Here is an 18,334-nt window from a genome sequence, read left to right on the forward strand (position 1 = left end):
AGAGAGAGAGAGAGAGAGAGAGAGGCAGGGGTGGGTAGAGAACACTTTCTAGTCTATGTTTCATTTGCATTCAGCAGTTCCACAAGACCTCAAACAAAAGTTCGGAACAGAGACTGTGTTACATCAAGCACATGTGTGTGTTTGTTTTGTCTATTTATCATTAACAGTATATCAGCAAGACTCAGTTTTGTGTTATATAAGCTAGAATTCACCTGAAGCTTGAAAGCTGTCACCAAGTCAATAGTAATGCCTTTGAAAGAGGAACATAAATGGGGAAGGAGGCTGAGAACATTGAAATAAACTGCCAACTATGAAACATATTTACATACAAACAAAAGGAAATTTATTTATAAAATGTGTTTAAATGTATTTTAAATGTGTGTGCATTTTGAATATTACTGTCATTAGACACCCAACAAAAGCAAACATATCATTAATAATACAGTCAACATTAGTGCATAAGTTTAAGCTTTAGTATTTTAAATGAAGAGTTACACTGTAAGAAAAAAAACATAGAAAAACAGATAAATTACCAGTACATTTTCTGGTAAGTTTATGGACACATTATGGTACATTTTCTTCAAACCTAAAACACAACACTATTCAGTGCATAATTCAATAGATGGGTAAAACACCTGTGAAAATCCAATACTTTTCTTAGAGTGTAGTGTTAGAAATAGTAGAATATTTTACATTATTTTAATGTTTTATTTATTTTTGTTGCAAGTATCTTAACCATTCAAAGCTGCTAAATTTGCATAGTCCGTGCATGCAGTAAAACGAGCTCCGCATGTCTAATCATCATCATTGGCTATGTTTTTGAAAAATCATGACAAATAATAATAAAAAATAAAAAAAAAATGTAAAGGTGTCCAGCTTTCACATGAATAAAGACTTCTAACTGGTTCATATGGAAGCCTGTTTCTGACTCTTTTTTTTCTGTATTGCGAGAAAAAAAACTCTTTTTGGCAGAAATTGGCCTCCATATATTCAGGATGAGCTCACTTGACTTAATGTTGCTACGTCAGGTAATGTATTGATATCGGCAGAGTTTTTGAGGAAATAAGACTGCAATATTTTAAAGGTTTAGTTCACCACAAAATACAAATTCTGTAATTATTTACTAACCCTCATGTTGTTCCAAACCTCTATGATTTTCTTTCTTCCATGGAAAGCAAAAGGAGAAATGTAGCAGAATGTCTGGGCTGCGTTTATTCAACTTAGTTCAACTTCTATTAACTTAGAAAAAAAAATAATAATAAAAAAAAAAGTTTTTTTTATATATATATATATATATATTTTTTTTTTATTGCTTCTATTACCCTCATTTGGCCTCCATATATTCAGGATGAGCTCACTTGACTTAATGTTGCTACGTCAGGTAATGTATTGATATCGGCAGAGTTTTTGAGGAAATAAGACTGCAATATTTTAAAGGTTTAGTTCACCACAAAATACAAATTCTGTAATTATTTACTAACCCTCATGTTGTTCCAAACCTCTATGATTTTCTTTCTTCCATGGAAAGCAAAAGGAGAAATGTAGCAGAATGTCTGGGCTGCGTTTATTCAACTTAGTTCAACTTCTATTAACTTAGAAAAAAAAATAATAATAAAAAAAAAATGTTTTTTTATATATATATATATTTTTATTTTTTTTTGATGGTTGCACATTAAGTATTAAATACAGTTTGAAGAAGAAATATTTAAAAATCTAGTGTACTTTTAGTTTTCTAAAAAAATATAAATAATTTTGCTTGTAAATGTCTTGTATCCTTTTATTAAGAAAAACAAATTTGTTGATACATTTTCATTGGGCCTGTAAAGTTTTTTAATGCACTTATGCACGCGTGCTCCCTAAGAAAAAAAGTAAGTGTTAAAGGTGGCGTAAGCGATTTTTCAAAAACGCTTTCGAAAACTGATTCAGGCTGAATAGCAAAACAAACTTGTAGCCAATCAGCAGTAAGGGGCGTGTCTACTCATGACTTCTTTATGCACCAAGAGCTTGTAACACTCCAAAGAGAAAGGAAAAATTTAAATCGCATCATATGACCCCTTTAAAAAAACTATAATAGTATAACACTAAAATAAAACTGGTCGTAAGTTACTATGAACAGTCTATTACAGTCTTTAAGTGTATGCTGATGACTAAATGTAATTTTTAGTAGTATGACAGGATCCTGTAGCTCATCACTGTACAACATAAAAAGTCAATATGCTGAACTGCTAAACCAGAAATGTTTTTGGTTTTCATTTCAGAAATCTGGTCACCTTCGTGTGTTTGTGTGTGTAAGGGGATTTCCTGTTTTTGTAAGCACCACTGAGAGTCTCCCATTACTCTCCTGTCTCTGTGATCTTCTAATATGCCGATTTATTACCAATGTTGGAAACAGCTGTGCTGCTTAATATTTTTTTTGAACCTGTGATATTTTCAGGATTTTAAAAATAAAAAGTAATAAAATGTACAGCATTTATTTCAAATTGATTTTTTTTGTAACAATATAACATTGATAATAAATTAGCATATTGGTAATAAATCAGAATGATTTCTGAAGGATCAGGTGACAATGAAGTAATGGCTGACGAAAATTCAACGTTGCCATCACAGGAATAAATTATAATTTAAAGTATATTAAAATAGAAAACTGTTATTTTAAATTGCAATAATATTTCAAAATATTAATGTATACACACAAACACATCAGTATATGCTATTTTCACCCTCTACTACTCTCTTTCTCTTAACCCCTCTCTGTCTGTTTTGCTTCACAAAACAATTTGCAAATCAAATCTTCCCCTATCAGATGTTCCATAAAGTACTCAAGCAGCTGTGAAAGAAAGTTCAGAACATCAGGAAGGGAAAATCAACACTATCCCACACATACTAGTGCACATGCAGACACACACACATTGATTGTGTCCTATGGAGTCATATTTCACTATTCAGCTCATCTGGCATAAGACGCACACGCAGAGTCTGTGGAATACTGAGCTCACCCTAGCCAACAGAACAGGTGATTTCATTTACACACACTGAAAGGCTGAGTTTCACTTTATCAGTTACACTGCAAAGTAAATTAAAGGCTAACTACTGTAAATGAATTCTAATAGGTTTCTCATGTTGTCATTACTGCCAAAGTGCTGTCAAACACTGCTGATACTTTCAAATGCACTGATATTTTGGCAGAAAGATCCTGTTAAATCTCTTAAGCAGTTAAAATTTTCTTGTTCATACTCCCACTCATGAATGGAGCATGCGGACCATCTCACTCAATTAAATCTTACAAAAATGTTTTAAAAATTAAATTTACAAATCAAATCTTGCCAATATTGTGTGTTTATATGTTTGTCCTTACAAAAACTACTGTGAGATGGTATCAGATGGCCATATACTTGGATACATATTGGTACTAAATAATACCAAATTCACATACCGTGGTATTTCAAAGTATTTCAGAGAATACCATGGTACTACCATCATGGAAAAACCTGATAATACATGTGCCCAAAATGGCAACAGCATGGTATTAACTTGTGTGTTTTGGGTAACTAGATGTTCCCATTTATGGTGGCCTCTAAAGTGAAATAATATCCAATGAACTTATTGAACATAAGAAAACGATTGAACAGAAGTTAATGAACCTCAGTTAGAGAGAATCGAAGATGTCGCAAATAGGGTTCTTTTAATTAACTAAAACTATTAAAAACATTTTTGTTAATTGAAATAAAGTTAAAAAGATAGAAAAATATTACAATATGAAAACTTAAACTAAACTAAAATTAAGAATGTTGCCTAGGCAACTAAAATAAGTTGTTAAGCACTAAGTTGAAGAAATAAAATTACTGACAATAAATAAAAACTACTAAAATACAAATTAATTAAACCTAAATGGTAATAAAAAGTCAAAACACAACAAAAAATTCTAAAAATGTAACAAAAATTACATTGAAAATATAAAAATATAACTAAAAAGTGCTAAAAAGAACATTATTTTGTGTATTTGGTGTAATGAAATGTGTTTATGTGGTTTAAGGTTAAAAAAACACATTGACACGAGTCACTGACCTGGAGTTAGAAAAACAAGACAGCAGGGCAGCTCTCTCTCTCTTTCTCTCTTACACACATACACAAACAGATATATAGCCATCTTTCTTGCTAACACAAACTGTTTTCCCACCAACAATTTTTTATGCACACACAGGAGATGAATGATGGAGCGTGACAGGGTTTGTAGTCTGAACAAGGTTGCAGGTTAATCTACATAAAGTGTAGACATGGTATGATTACCATGCACACATGAGATGACAAAAACACACACCGAACATCCTGTGACAGTGCGTGAACATCCAAACGTCTAATTATTGTCCCCAGACCTTGACCGACAGTTCTGTTTTCTTTTTTTTTAAACACTAAAGGCAGCCAGAAACAGTCATAAGGAGCTGCTTTTAGCCTGAGCGCTACACATAGCACAAGGATAACTATAAAAGAGTGAGATGACAGCACCTAATACTTTCTACACTTTTAGCGCTATAGTTACTGTGCTTGTAGGGTATATTTAGCAGTAGCAGGGCAGTGATTAACTGTCAGCTAGCTTTAGCATGTAGCATGAGTTCATGTCTATTTAAAACTAAAGGAATGTTGCAGGTTCAAGTTGTATTGAGGTTTGACAATGCTGTTGATTGCTACAGAAAATCATTTGGACTCGGAGCTCAGTTTATAAAAACAAACAAAACTGCAGTAATAGATTTACAATGGAAAAGTAGGAGTCGTGGCCTAATGGAGAGTCGGACTTGTAACCCAAAGGTTGCGGGTTCGAGTCTCAGGTCTCTGTGGGGGGAGTGAATAACCAGTGCTCTCTTCCACCCTCAATACCACGACTGAGGTGAGACCCTTGAGCAAGGCACCGAACCCCCAACTACCAACTACTGTATGTCATGTATGTAAATACATTTGTAATTACATATAAATTAATAATAACTTTAAACGTAATACTGAATAACACACTACACTTACAATTATTGTCATGCACTTTATAAACTCTGTTATGTTAGTCAATACAGTACATCAAAATAAGTGTAAAGAAAAGTGTGTTAAAAAACTGTCATGAAAGTATATCTCTAAGTACACTTGAGTGATCTTTTATTTCATAAATATATTATCAGAAAGCACAGTTTAAAAAAAAAAATATGTATACATACTTTTAAGGTTTGAAGAACACTGCAAGTGCATGTTCAATACAATTAAGTGCACTTCTTTTTCTCAAGGCTATACTTGTGAAACAGTGTATATTTTGGCCATTATCCCTGTGAAATGCCCATAGACTGCCATTGTAAGAACACTACCTTGTTGAAAAAAACAACATGCTGGTTAGGTATGTTTTGAAGCATGGCTGCTGGTTTGAGCTGGTTTAAGCTGGTCCTTAGCTGGTCATGTGCTGGTCCTAAGCAACTAGCTCCTGCTCAGGACCAGCTTAGGACCAGCACATGACCAGTTTAAACTAGCTTAGGACCAGCACATGACCTGCTTAAACTAGCTCATGACCAGCTTTAACTAGCTCTAACCAGCAGCCATGCTTCAAAACATACTGGTTCATGCATTCAAAAAACACTGTTTTTTTTTTCAGCAGGGTAATGTACATAAGATTTTAATCTGTTTTTACAAACTGATGTGCAAGTGAAATTATTTTTGTGGTAATTGACAGCAAGTCCAAAAATATTTCTTTGCCTGTACTCATGCTGATACACAGAGTAGACATGTACCAAACCAGTACTAACCAGCATAACCCAGCCTGGACCACCGTGGGAATTCATGCTGCATTATTCTGGTATTTTCTCCAGGGTTTATGAAGTGCTTCACACTATTTCATTGGATACTGAACATAGATATTTGCTTGAAAGAAACAAACAGTGAAATAAAATCTCAAACATTGTTCAAACAAAAAAGATATTTGTTTATACTGAGACCACATATCCAAACTTAGTCAAACAATGATCTCCTTTGCTCCGTTGCGTAAGAAACATTCTTTGCCTCGCTGAGGTTTTAGGCAGATTAATGAAGTTTCAATAGAATAATTAGACTGTGGGAACATATTGATTAGGTATCAGTTCATTATGACAAGACGTTTACAGCCTTACATTTGCTTATATTGACATCTCCTGGACAGAATGCGCAACAACAGATCTAGGCCTGCTGAAGAGTTAGAAGTGCTTGTTATGTAAACCTTGGATGGACCTAAATTAAAATCCAACTAGACTTTAAATAGGATGTGAGGATTTGTATTTTTTTCTGTTCTGAAGTGGCTGATGAATAACAGGAGAAGGATTTCATGTCTGAAATGAAAGTTGCTCAGGCTCTTTCTGACAGCCTTTAATCATGGCAATCTCTCTGTATACCCTAACTGAGTAATAATGAATGAGAGAGACAGCGAGAAAGAGAGTGTGTGTGTGTGTGTGTGTGTGTGTGTGTGTGTGTGTCTTTGCAAAGGGATCATGAAATATTAATAACCCCTGTGGGGTGGAGAGGTCATGTTTCAGATAGAAACAATAGATGGATCTCTAGCAATCTCTCTCCTCTTCCTGTGTTTATCTAGCCAACAATTAACCACTCAATCAGGAACACCAGTCACTCATTCTGCTCTTGTCCAAAAATCCCCTCAGATACAAGACTCAAGCATCTGATCAGAGGGCCAGGCCCCTGTATCACAACCAGAATAAAGAAATCTACAACACATACCATGTATCCTAGATTACTTCTGTTTTCTGTCAATCACAAGCTTTATGCAGGGACTATCATAAAAATGTGCAACATCAAAATACCATAGTTAGTTAGTGGTACCATAAAAAGACATAAAAGTCATTTATTTCATTTCTTTACCGAGGTAACCATGATGGTTAACGCCAAATTCTTACTGTTTTATTGAAGAAACAATCACTGCAAATCTCAATTTGCCTACTATCTATCTTAAATAGTGAGTGAGATAAGGATTTTATATCTATCTATCTATCATAGGTTCATAGTGCAGTGATGTGGTGCATCTTTGTATTATTTTTTTTCAGCTGATATTAACCTTCCACAATAGAAGAGGAGTTTGTGGCAATCAGTGTCATTTTAGTATTACTGATATACTATTATAGTTTTGTTAATAGTTTGAATGATCTTTTCTTTAAATTATTAAATATTACTATTTAGGTTTAATTGATTTTTGTTTCAATATTAGTTTTTATTTATTTCCATTTATTTATTTTACTGCTTCAGCTTAAAGTGCCCCTATTATGGGTTATGAAAGGTTCATATTTTGGTTTTGGGAGTCCCCAACAACAGGTTGACATGCATGCAAGGTCAAAAAAATATGCATTTATAATATGCATTTATTTTTACCTTACTTGCTCAACGACTCCCAAACGATTCGTTTAACGATTAATTTTTCCAAACCCCTCCTTTGCGTGACGCTATTCTGCGGTGATTGGTCCGATTGGTCTCATTTTAATTTCATCTTGCCTGATAAAGCAGAGTTTGTGAGCGCAGTGCTGCTTTGTTTACAGCTGTTACCGGGGAAACCGCTATTTTACCGCTCCAAAAGCAGCACCTAGTGGCAAAGAATGAATTAGCATTTTCATTCATGCCAACGCAAAAAGACCAACAAGTGGGCGGGCAATATGCTAATGTTTCATTTTGACGTCAACATGAAACGGCTTTAGTCCTTTTAAAAACGACTTGTTTCAATGATTCAAAGTCGACTCTTTCTTTTGAGAGACAATAACTTTATACAAGGTGCACTTTCAAATTTAAAATTTGGCAGGATGTTTTCATTCACTTAGAGCTGTGTTACACACAGCATGAAAGATAATTTTCAAAAATCCATAATAGGGGCACTTTAAACTTATGTCAGGTAGTTTCCAGGCATCATTTCAAATTTTTTATTTAGTTTACGTTTTTCATCTAATAATTATATGTAATTTTAAATTACATATAATCTTATTTCAATTAGGAAAAATGTTTTTTATAATTTTAATTCCCGTTAATGATAATAACCCTGATAACAACTGACTTTCGACTTTTTCAGTTCAAGAAAAGATGAACTGCAGTTTTCTTTGTGTGAAGAACATTTTTATAACCTAAAGAACCCTTTTTAACCATAAAGAGCCTTCTGTGCAATGGAAAGCTTCCATGGATGTCAAAGGTTCTTCATGGAACCACAGATGCCAATGAAGAACCTTATTCATTATTTTCCCTGAAAATACTTTTTAGTATAGATCATCATTAGCTCAGGAATAATTAATTACTCTATTATTAGTGCTCAAACAATTTCATAAATGGCAAAATACATTGTGATATAATGGCACAGATATTCAGATATTCTTTCATATTGTGATGTACATCAGAGTGAAATGGATTATCAAAAAGAAAAAAAATGTAGGCTGTATTGATTCTGTATATAGGTTGTTGATTGGATTGTAAGCTTGTAGTCATTTTAGGAAGGGGCAGGGTTTATGCAGGTTATAACATTTTGATAATGTCAAGGTCCAAAAAATTAAACCCGTATTGATTAATCATATTCAATAAGATCAATATTTTAATATTGCATTTGCCAAATTTCTGGAACATGGTAGGCTAATGAGCTAATGAGCAGCAAAGACCAGCAAAAAACTGTTCAAAGCTACTATCTTAAGCTAAGGTATACTGTCCAGCAGGACAAAGAAATACCAAAGTTACTAGAGTTATTGGCCACATACAAATTTACATACTTATACTACACACTGAATTATATATTGTAGATGATTTACTTTTAGGTTCATTTAAAAACAAGAACTATTCAGTGAAGGCTTGGAGAAACCAAAAATGGGGAAATCTTGGGGGGAACCTTTCAGAACCTTTGTATGGATACAACATGTTCCTGGATCAACATCCTTGTTGATCCTGGAACAACATTCCAATTAACCAATTCGAATTGTGGGATAACTTTTCAGGAAATATCTGTTTTAGGCTTACGATCAGGGTTAGGTGCTTCTACACCCTTGGTAATCAGCTATCATTTCACACTGATTTTAGGAATAAATTATGGGTAGGGTTAGGTTTAGGGGTAGGGTTTGTGTTTAGTCTATATTTTTGGACAGTAATGCTGATCCAGGATCAACAAAAGATGTTGGTCTAGGAACATGTCTTACTTGGCAAAATCATGGCGACCATGGATCTACACACGGTGAAATTAAACTCTAAACTAAGCTTGGACTACTACACTTCTAGTGGTAGCTGATAACAAACTAGCATGTTTAAATAGGCACAATATTGAATAAATGAACAAGCAATGGGAAGGGGAAGAGTGGAACTTTGTGAATGGTGTGGGCATTGCAATTCTACCATTGCTTATTCCATGTGACTCTGGTCATTACAGATAATACACAGTGACACTTTACAACAATACAACAAAACGTAACTGACCTAGTTTACAAAGAATATGATGGTCATCACCACAACTTAACATAACATTCAACCTCTTCTTTTTTGACTCAAAGCTTTTGTTTGTTTATGTGTGTGTGTGTGTGTGTGTTCTTGCAAGTATGAGTAAAACCAAACCATGCTAAACTAATTAGTTCATTTTTTCTTTCTTTATATGTCTATCTCTATATCTCTCTTACTTTTGTCTGTTGGCTTTACTCTGCCCCCACACACACATTACCCACATGCAAATTATAGGGTTATTTATACGAAAGCCAGTGTTGCGGAAAGAACCCCCTAAAATAAGTTTTAAATAACATAGTGAAACGTTGTGTGTGTGTGTGTGTGTGTGTGTGTGTGAGAAAGCACGTCAACGCATAGTTGCTCTGCTTCCCACAAGTTTATTGCCAGTAGCTGCTTCTGTTGTGGATGTCTGTAGCTTTGTTGTGTGTGTGTGTGTGTGTGTGTGTGTGTGTGCTGATGCACGTTCTCTGTATTTCCAGATTGTGACCTTTCTCTCTCTGTCTCTGTGACCTCACAACAATGTAATTGAATGGATTAAATGTTCCTATGTAAAAAGCCAGCAAACAAGAGCTTTCCAGCACAAAGCAGTCTGCCAAACTATGGAACATAATTTAAACTGATCTTCTCTCTTAATATACTGTCTCTCTTAATCATATTTTACTCCTTTCATGTCTGCTCTTTCAGTTCTTATTCTTGTATCACTTATTTCTCATCCCTGTCTCATTATTTTTTTCATTCTCAGCCATCAGTCACTTCAGTGAACTGTGACTGTTAAACACTAAACTTTCAAACCCATTCTTTGAAGTATGGTAACTTACAGTAGCACAAACCTAGGATCCCCTTGAATAATTTACCCTCCTTTTAATGCTGGTCACCATCACTGGATGCAGATGTGTTGGTGTTTACCTATCACTATAAAGATTATGCTGGTTGAACAGTTTTACCAGCTATGTTGTTCTGGTAAATAGCTTGCCTAAGTTCCAAACTAGACCAGAGCAGCATGGAAGTTTAAACTAGTCTTTTGAGCAGGCTATCCTGCCAATGATCAGGTTTGAGAAAGTGGATATGCTGCTCTGATAACATAGCTGACTAATGCGTAAGTATGCTTTAAAAAAAACAAAATCCCAAGTTTTTGCAAGTTGCAAGAAAAATCTTATTTCAGCATCATGTGACACTGAAGGCTGGAGTAATGGCTGCTGAAAATTCACCTTTGCCATCACAGGAATGCATTTTAAAATATATTAAAACATAAAATTTCACAATATTACTGTTTTCACTTTATATTTGATCAAATAAATGCCTTGGTGAAAAACTTGGTGACTTCTTTTAAAAGCGTAAACAAATCCTGCCGACCCCAAACTTTTTAATAGCTCTCTAACCTGATTTATGCTTCAGAGAACTCACAATCCTGAGTTTATTTAAAAATATCCCTAATTAATCTGGCTAACCAATTTAAATCTTTCAATTAATTATCTGTTACTGCATATAGGCACTTAAAAAAAAAAGTTTAAAAAAAAGTTGGTTTTAAATACCAAAGAATGATAAGGGGAAACAAACAGACCCTCAACAAATATCAGTGATACAAATCTTCAAATTATATTTGGAATGCTTGGAAAATAAGATGTGAAAGTCTTGGGAATAGATGACTGAATGTTTTTAAATATGCAGAAACAGCTGTTTTTAATGTTTTTTCCTCTCTCTCTCTCTCTCTCTTTCTCTTCTCTTTCTCCATCTGCTCTCTTTCTTTAGTCATGTTGCAGCCACCAGCAAAATATCAGAAAAACTATGTCTTAATGCACACATTATCTCTCTGCATCAACAGACAGACTCAAGAGCTCAATTGGTCTTCTTTCCATTCTCATTCTTTCATTCTTTCTCTTTCGTTCTAAGACTCACCACATGTTGCGCCGGCGATTTCTCAAACATTTGCTTCAGGCTGCTGAGTGGGATGTCAAACTTCTCAATGCGCCTGTTCTCCTCCAGGTCCTCTTTAGCGTCCACAGGCCGCAAGGCGAGAGGAGACGAATGAGCATATTCTCCTTCTTTCGACACCTCGGGTCCATTTCCTGATTGAATTTCCATTGTTCAGGAAACCAGATATTCCAGCCTCCCCCACGAGAGAGAGAGAGTGGACAGAGGAAGAGAGACACGATGAGAGAGAGAGGAAAAGAGAGCGAGAGAGGGATGTGGAGGAAGAAGTGCGTGGCACAGTTGTGGTGTCTAGGAGGTCGAACCAGACGGACAAACTGAGGACAGCCTTGAAGGAGGAGAAAAAGAAAGAAAAGAAAAAAAGGTCTCTGTGAACTCATGCTATGAATTTCCTTCCAGTAAACACAATCATCACACACACACTCAGAATGCCAAAGTTAATGGTTTCAAAAGCGCTGCAGTTGAGTAAAGCATAATCACGCACACTCCTGCCAACAGGAAATGAACATCACTCCTGAACAAATCATGGAAACTTGACCACAGCTCCCTCACGGCTTTGACACCAACACCCTTTCCTTTCAACACACACACATTTCCTAAAAAGAAAACCCACCCTGAGTCTGTATCCTGCACACAGCCATACATTTCCACACAAAAAAGCCATATACTTAAGCACAGATTAAGGTCAGACAACTTCATATCTCCAAATTACACATTTTGATAATACTTCACACTTTCTATTATGCAACTTGGACTCATTTAGCAGCTTATAAAATTGAAATGTAGGTCTGCAGTATCTTGTCTACATATGATGAGAAATAAAATCACAATCATAGTGACAAGCACATTTATAGCAAACTCTATTTGCAGTGCCTCATTTCCATACTGTAATTCATCCTTGCATGTTTAGGAATATTTTAGGTTACACACAAGCTCTATTAACAGTATCTGTTCACAATAACCACAATATTAAATTATATTATTTTTATTATTCATTATATTATTATAAAATAATTGATGTCTAAGAGGCAATGACTGTACTGTGTCCTGATCAGGCATGACACAAAAGTTTCCAGCTACAATAATTTTTTATAATATAGTTACTGCAGTTTAAAAGTTTAGGGTCAGTAAGATATATATTTTTTGTATTTTATTCAACAAGGGCATATTAATTGATCAAAAGTGACAGGTATAGACATATATAATGTTAAACATATTTCTATTTAAAATACATGCCATTCTTTTGAACTTTTTATTCATCAAATATTTCTGAATAAAAAAATCAGTTTTCACAAAAATATTAAGCAGCACAACAGTTTTTAACACTGATAATAAATAATTTATTATTATCAGCTGTGATTATGAAAATCAGCATATTTGAACAATCTCTGAAGGATCATGTGACACTTAAGACTGGAATAATGACTGCTGAAAATTCAGCTTTGCCATCACAGGAATAAATGGGATTTAAATATATATTAAAATAGAAAACAGTTCAATTGTAATAACATTAATTATAAGCTGGCTTTAGACCAATTAGGTTTCACAGTGGGCAGCCTTAACTAGACATAATAGACATGGACAAAGGACAAAGTGTCCTGTCATGGTCGCAGCTAGATATAACAAAAAATTTTTTTACATGGAAGAGAGAGCTTTTATCTCTTGACATTATATCATGTTGCGCCTGGTTAGGACATTGTATTACTGTCATGCATATTTCAGTTTGTTTTTACAAACAGTTGAAATAATTTGCTGTGTCAATCAACAGCATACCGTAGATGCTGTTGATAGAGTTTAACTCGTAAGCAGCAAAAATAGCCTGCTGCTGTACTGTAAACACATTTTTATTTATGCAAGACTGAATTATCTGACAGGAAATGGCCGCAGACGGATAGATGAATGAAGGAAACCGTTAAAAAAAAAAAACCCGTAAACTGGGGGGAGGATTCTGTGACCAGCATTGCTTAAGTAAATGAATTCCAAGCAGGACATGTTCAGACGGTTGAGACATGGATCAGAGACAGGTGAAAACATATGACAAGTGGATGCTTGTAGTTCACAGAGGAGACTGTAGGAATGGCTGGTGAGGCGAAAAGAAGGAGATTGCAAGTAAAGATCAAGAGAGGAAATGATGGGGTCAAGTTAATGCAAACTAATGATAAGAGAATTAAGACATGGCTGTAAGGAGAGAGAGGATGAGAACGTCACAGAAATGCATTATTCAACCCACAGAATCACAGCTCACTTACAGGCCTGTCCACTCATCTTACATACTACACACACACACAACAAAATACAGAGACAGAAACATCCAGCTAAAGGTTACTCATTTATGGTTTAATGGCACACAAACATTACATTACAATAAAATTACAATTTGCAAACACAAACATTACAAAAAAATTCTAGACATCTTGCATGCGGACCAGATTTTTTTCTTTTGCAAAAACCTATGTGCTTTGTCTTTGAAAGTAGTCTACAATACTCAGTGAAGCAGTCATCTAAATGCAAACTTAAAATTAAAACTTAAGCTTAAATGGATAGTTCACCCAAAATGAGAATTCTGTCATTTACTCACCTTAATGTCATTCCAAACCTGTATGACTTTCTTTCTTCAGTGGAACATACAGTAAAAGAAGATATTTTGAGAAATGTCTGTGTGTTTTTTTGGTCTATACAATGGAAGTCACACAAAAAAAAAAAGTTTGGTTACCAACATTCTTTAAAATGTCTTCTTTTGTGTTCCACAGGATAAAGAAAATTTGGAATGACATGAGGTGAATAAATGATGACAGAATTTTCAAGAAAACTATTTCTTTAATTCCAACAGTCCTTTGCAAACTCTCAAAAAAAAAATTTTTTTTAAATGTTTTTCAAATTATTTAAGATTTAATTGTAATTAAAATATAAAAGAAAATGTAAATAATAACAATTTAATTGAAATTCATTAAAAGATTGAACTTTTTAAACTTAGAAAACAAGTTTTAAACAACAGAGTTTGCTAATGACAACTACACTTGCTTTGGAACTGACATTCATTTAATTTTATACTTAGCCAGTTTAGCAAAATTAAGCATATTGAAATAAATCTAATTTAGACCATTAGCTTGAATATTACTTAGGAAAATTATTTTTCAGTGAAGCAGCTAATAAAAATGAAACAACATAGGGCCTTACACATATCCTTGAGGTACACCATGAATTACCATTACTATTTATCATTAAGTTGAATGAATTTGATGAATTGTCATCAGCATGTGACAACTAACAAGAGACTGAATGTCCATAAAATTCTCAAAGTAATCTTCTCATGGCCTGGAGGCCCTGTGATGTTTGTTTTATGATGGGGGGGGGAATCAACCCTCCAAAGCAAAAAGGAATAGACTCTTATGCTTATGTATTTCCAGTAGAATCTCAGCCAGCGACTTCACTTCCGTATAGCAATATAGCGAACTGTACTAGCAGCAGAACTCTTTCTTGATGTATTGTTAGGAACAAATAATTAGTATTTTCTAAATAAGTATTGTTATAACCATAAAAATATATAAGATATTATTCTATTTATTGCTTCCTGAAAGTTTAAATATTAACAGTCGAAGACAGTTTCGCCAAATATTGTTGTGTCCCGTTGTGGGAAAGGGGATATTACCCTTATTCCAGTAGAATGTCTACTCCTTTTCAGCACAATGCCCTGTTTCAGGCAGATCACTGGTGACACCTCTGTAAAGGGTACTCCTGAAATAAAAAATAAAGTATTAAAGTAAATTCCCTCATTTTTCAATCTGTACTCTAAACTTTGATATTTTACATTATTTTCATCTTCCTTAGTATGTTTGAATCATTTGACCTAAATAGATGTCGTACCGTGTTTTTGTATGGTTAGAAAAAAATAATACTCATAATGCTCTCGTTGATGAATTTCCTGATTATAGTAGCTAGATTCAGCAGTTTTTTTCTGAATAATGACTATTGTCCACAGAAATGTTGTATTACTCACCGTTCATCCAGAAATCTGTATCACACAGAGCAGAGGTTGTGTTCTGTTCTGTCTCATCAATAATCTTTCCGACTAAGCCAATAAAAATAATTTGAACTAAAAGCATGTATTTATTTATTACATTATCCCTTAATCAATCAAGTTTATTTTAAAAGGATTTGATAATTCACTTAAACTTACCATTGTTCTAGGTTTGTGCCAGCTCTGTTCTCTTTCAATACAGCTATGAACAGGAGGAACTTCACTGATGCCAAGCTGTGAGTGTTGTGCTGTCTGGTACAGTAGTGCAGCATTATTGCTGTTGCACAGTGCTGTCCCAGCATCGCAGGAACAACTGCTGCGGGACAGTAATACAGGGTGGGAGTCATTTAACAATCTGTGAAGATGATTAAACGATAACAAAAGTCCTATACTTAGTCATCACAGATTCTAGCCTACGTCTTGGAATATATGACCCAAATAAGAATTTTCACTGGATATTGTCATCTGAATAAGTAAGTAACAAGTCTGCAACGTTTGTTCTGACCAACTGAGGAAAAAAGCATTACAATAAATCGCGCTACCAATGGTGATTTAAAGGGGACCAGCTCATATCACATCAAACCGTGCAAATTATTATTATTGTTATACTTTATTCTCAATCTGTAATCAGAAGCACATTTAGAACTGGAATATAATTTAATTTATTTCACATGTGTTTCATAAACACATAATCCTTTATGGATTACAATCCGCCATCAAAATGATACATTTAATTATTCTAGCTGCTGTGAGAAAAGGCTAACGATCTGCCACCTGCAGCATCCTCACATGCGATAGCCTAGTAGCCGGGACAACTTCTTTATGTTTACAGACATGACGTAATGACGCAGTGCCATGCTCGAATTTTCAGCGAAAACCTACCCGCACTAAAATTAGAAAACATTGTTATAAGCTAACTGTTGTGAATCGGGCTAAAGTAAGGTGATAGTTTTGATCACTGGCTGGTTATGTACTTGCTCAAATATTGATTTTGGATCATTTTTAACCAAAAAAAGTTACGGACTGCAGCTTTAAATATTAAAGTATTCTATTTGCATACCAAAATGGAGTACTACAGTATACCCAAATTTAAAATCTTAAACTCTACGATCCTTTTTACGGAATAATTTCACTATGCCTGTCTTTGTACAGAAACCTCAAAAACGGTTGTATAAAATGAGCATTTAATTCAGACTTGCCTTCCTCACTGGCCTGAAACACAACACCCTCACACTTATCTCTCATTCTCACCTGATTCCTGTTGGAAATTGAGAAATTATTCAGTTAATATTCATAGTCCAAAAATCGTATAGGCTACGTTGCATAAACAAGCACACCAGTCAAAATGAATTCAATATACTGTAAGTAAACACATTATCTGGATAGATTAAAAACAAATAATGAAAAGACGTTATGAACTGTAAGAAACTAGGACTTAGCTAGATTCGCTAGCTGGATATAGTATGATAATACTCACCCTCAAAGTGTCGATGTACTGTAACTCAAAACTTCTCCTTCTTGCTGTTAGGAGTGACAGCTGACTGCCTCACAATGCGATTAACATCCTTCACAGTAATCCGGGGAAACTCTTTAAAAAGTGAGTGTAGAATATCAACTTCTCCTGCGACGTCTCCACAGTTAACGCCAATAGCAAAAACGGCTTCCGGTGCTGCACCAGACGTAACTGAGCTGGCTGAGGTAAAACGTGGAAGTGAATTTATATGTTCTTGTAATGTGAATCCTTTAGCCGTGTGGTCCAATGTACTGTACTCTTGTGTTTGGAACCATTTTAAATTTCATGAAAATATCTATTGGTGGTCAGGCATTTTCATGCAATACAATGAATCTGGAATTGTTCCTATTTCTTAATACAGTAGTGTAAAATATTGCATATTTGCAATCTATGTCATCTCAGTTCATCACAGTCGAGGCATTTCCAGAGCACAGATGAAACTGTTGCTCCTCACCAGTAAAGAGCAGTGTTTGTGGAATTAGGTTGTCTTTCTCTGTTTCTCTCTGGTACACTCTCTCTCCTCACTTGACTTGACCTACTAAGCCTCTACTTCTGGCAATGTGAGATACACAGCTCAAAGAATTAAATGCATGGTTCTTTTAATGCAATACTATGCCACACACTCGTATATTTCTCTCTCTCTCAAGGGACTTGCTAAACAGTGGCCTTGAACTTTTAAGAGCACATTTATCTATGTGTTACGAAGAGGAACATTTCTACACTCTATTGCAGCTTGTTGAGTTTGGTAAAATGCCCGCACTTTCCTTTAACGCAAATGCAGATGGTGAGATGGTTTTTCCCACTTGTTTTTTTTTTTTAAAACATCATCATGCTTTTTCTTTTATTTCCCCACATTTTACATTTTTTGGAAAAAGTGAGCTGGTCACATTCAGAAGCAGTTACTGACAGTATTTAAAGCGCCACATACACTCAGAAACACACACAAACCCAGTAAAAATTTTTAACACTTTAGATTAGGGAACACTATTCACTGTTAACTAGATGCTAATTAGCATACATATTGCTAGCATATTGGCTGTTTAAAAAATGCTGGGTTGTTTCTACCCAACTTTGGGTCAAATATGGCTAACCCAACTTTTGGATTAAAGATTTAATTGAAAAATTTAACCCAACAGCTGGGTCAGTCCATATTTGACCCAAAGTTGGGTCGAAACAACCCAGCATTTTTTTAGAGTATTCTGCATTACCATATTCTTGAACCCTTGACCCTACCCGATACCTAAGCATAACTACTACAACAACTACCTTACTATCAATACGCAGCAAATTTAATTTTTAAACATATGTTTATTGAGGAAAAACTCTGTGAATATGTTCCTTAATCTAAAGTGTCATGTTACATGACAGTCATGTTGCCATTTCGTGATGTGTGCCATAAAATGGACACAATATTA

General features: G+C 34.7%; 1 protein-coding gene across 1 annotated transcript in view; it reads right to left on the reverse strand.

The window, feature by feature from the left end:
* The window catches only part of LOC107705540 (xin actin-binding repeat-containing protein 2-like), a 32,360-nt gene extending 20,761 nt beyond the window's left edge, over window positions 1-11,599 (reverse strand). The window contains exon 1 of the mRNA XM_016508849.1: window positions 11,356-11,599. Coding sequence (XP_016364335.1) covers window positions 11,356-11,541 — 186 coding nt within the window. The 5' untranslated portion in view covers window positions 11,542-11,599. The remainder of the gene's footprint in view (window positions 1-11,355) is intronic.
* Window positions 11,600-18,334: the final 6,735 nt, after the last annotated feature.

The sequence above is a fragment of the Sinocyclocheilus rhinocerous genome, unplaced genomic scaffold (assembly GCF_001515625.1).
Source record: "Sinocyclocheilus rhinocerous isolate Xijiao unplaced genomic scaffold, SAMN03320098_v1.1 scaffold504, whole genome shotgun sequence".
Classification (NCBI taxonomy): Eukaryota; Metazoa; Chordata; class Actinopteri; order Cypriniformes; family Cyprinidae; genus Sinocyclocheilus; species Sinocyclocheilus rhinocerous.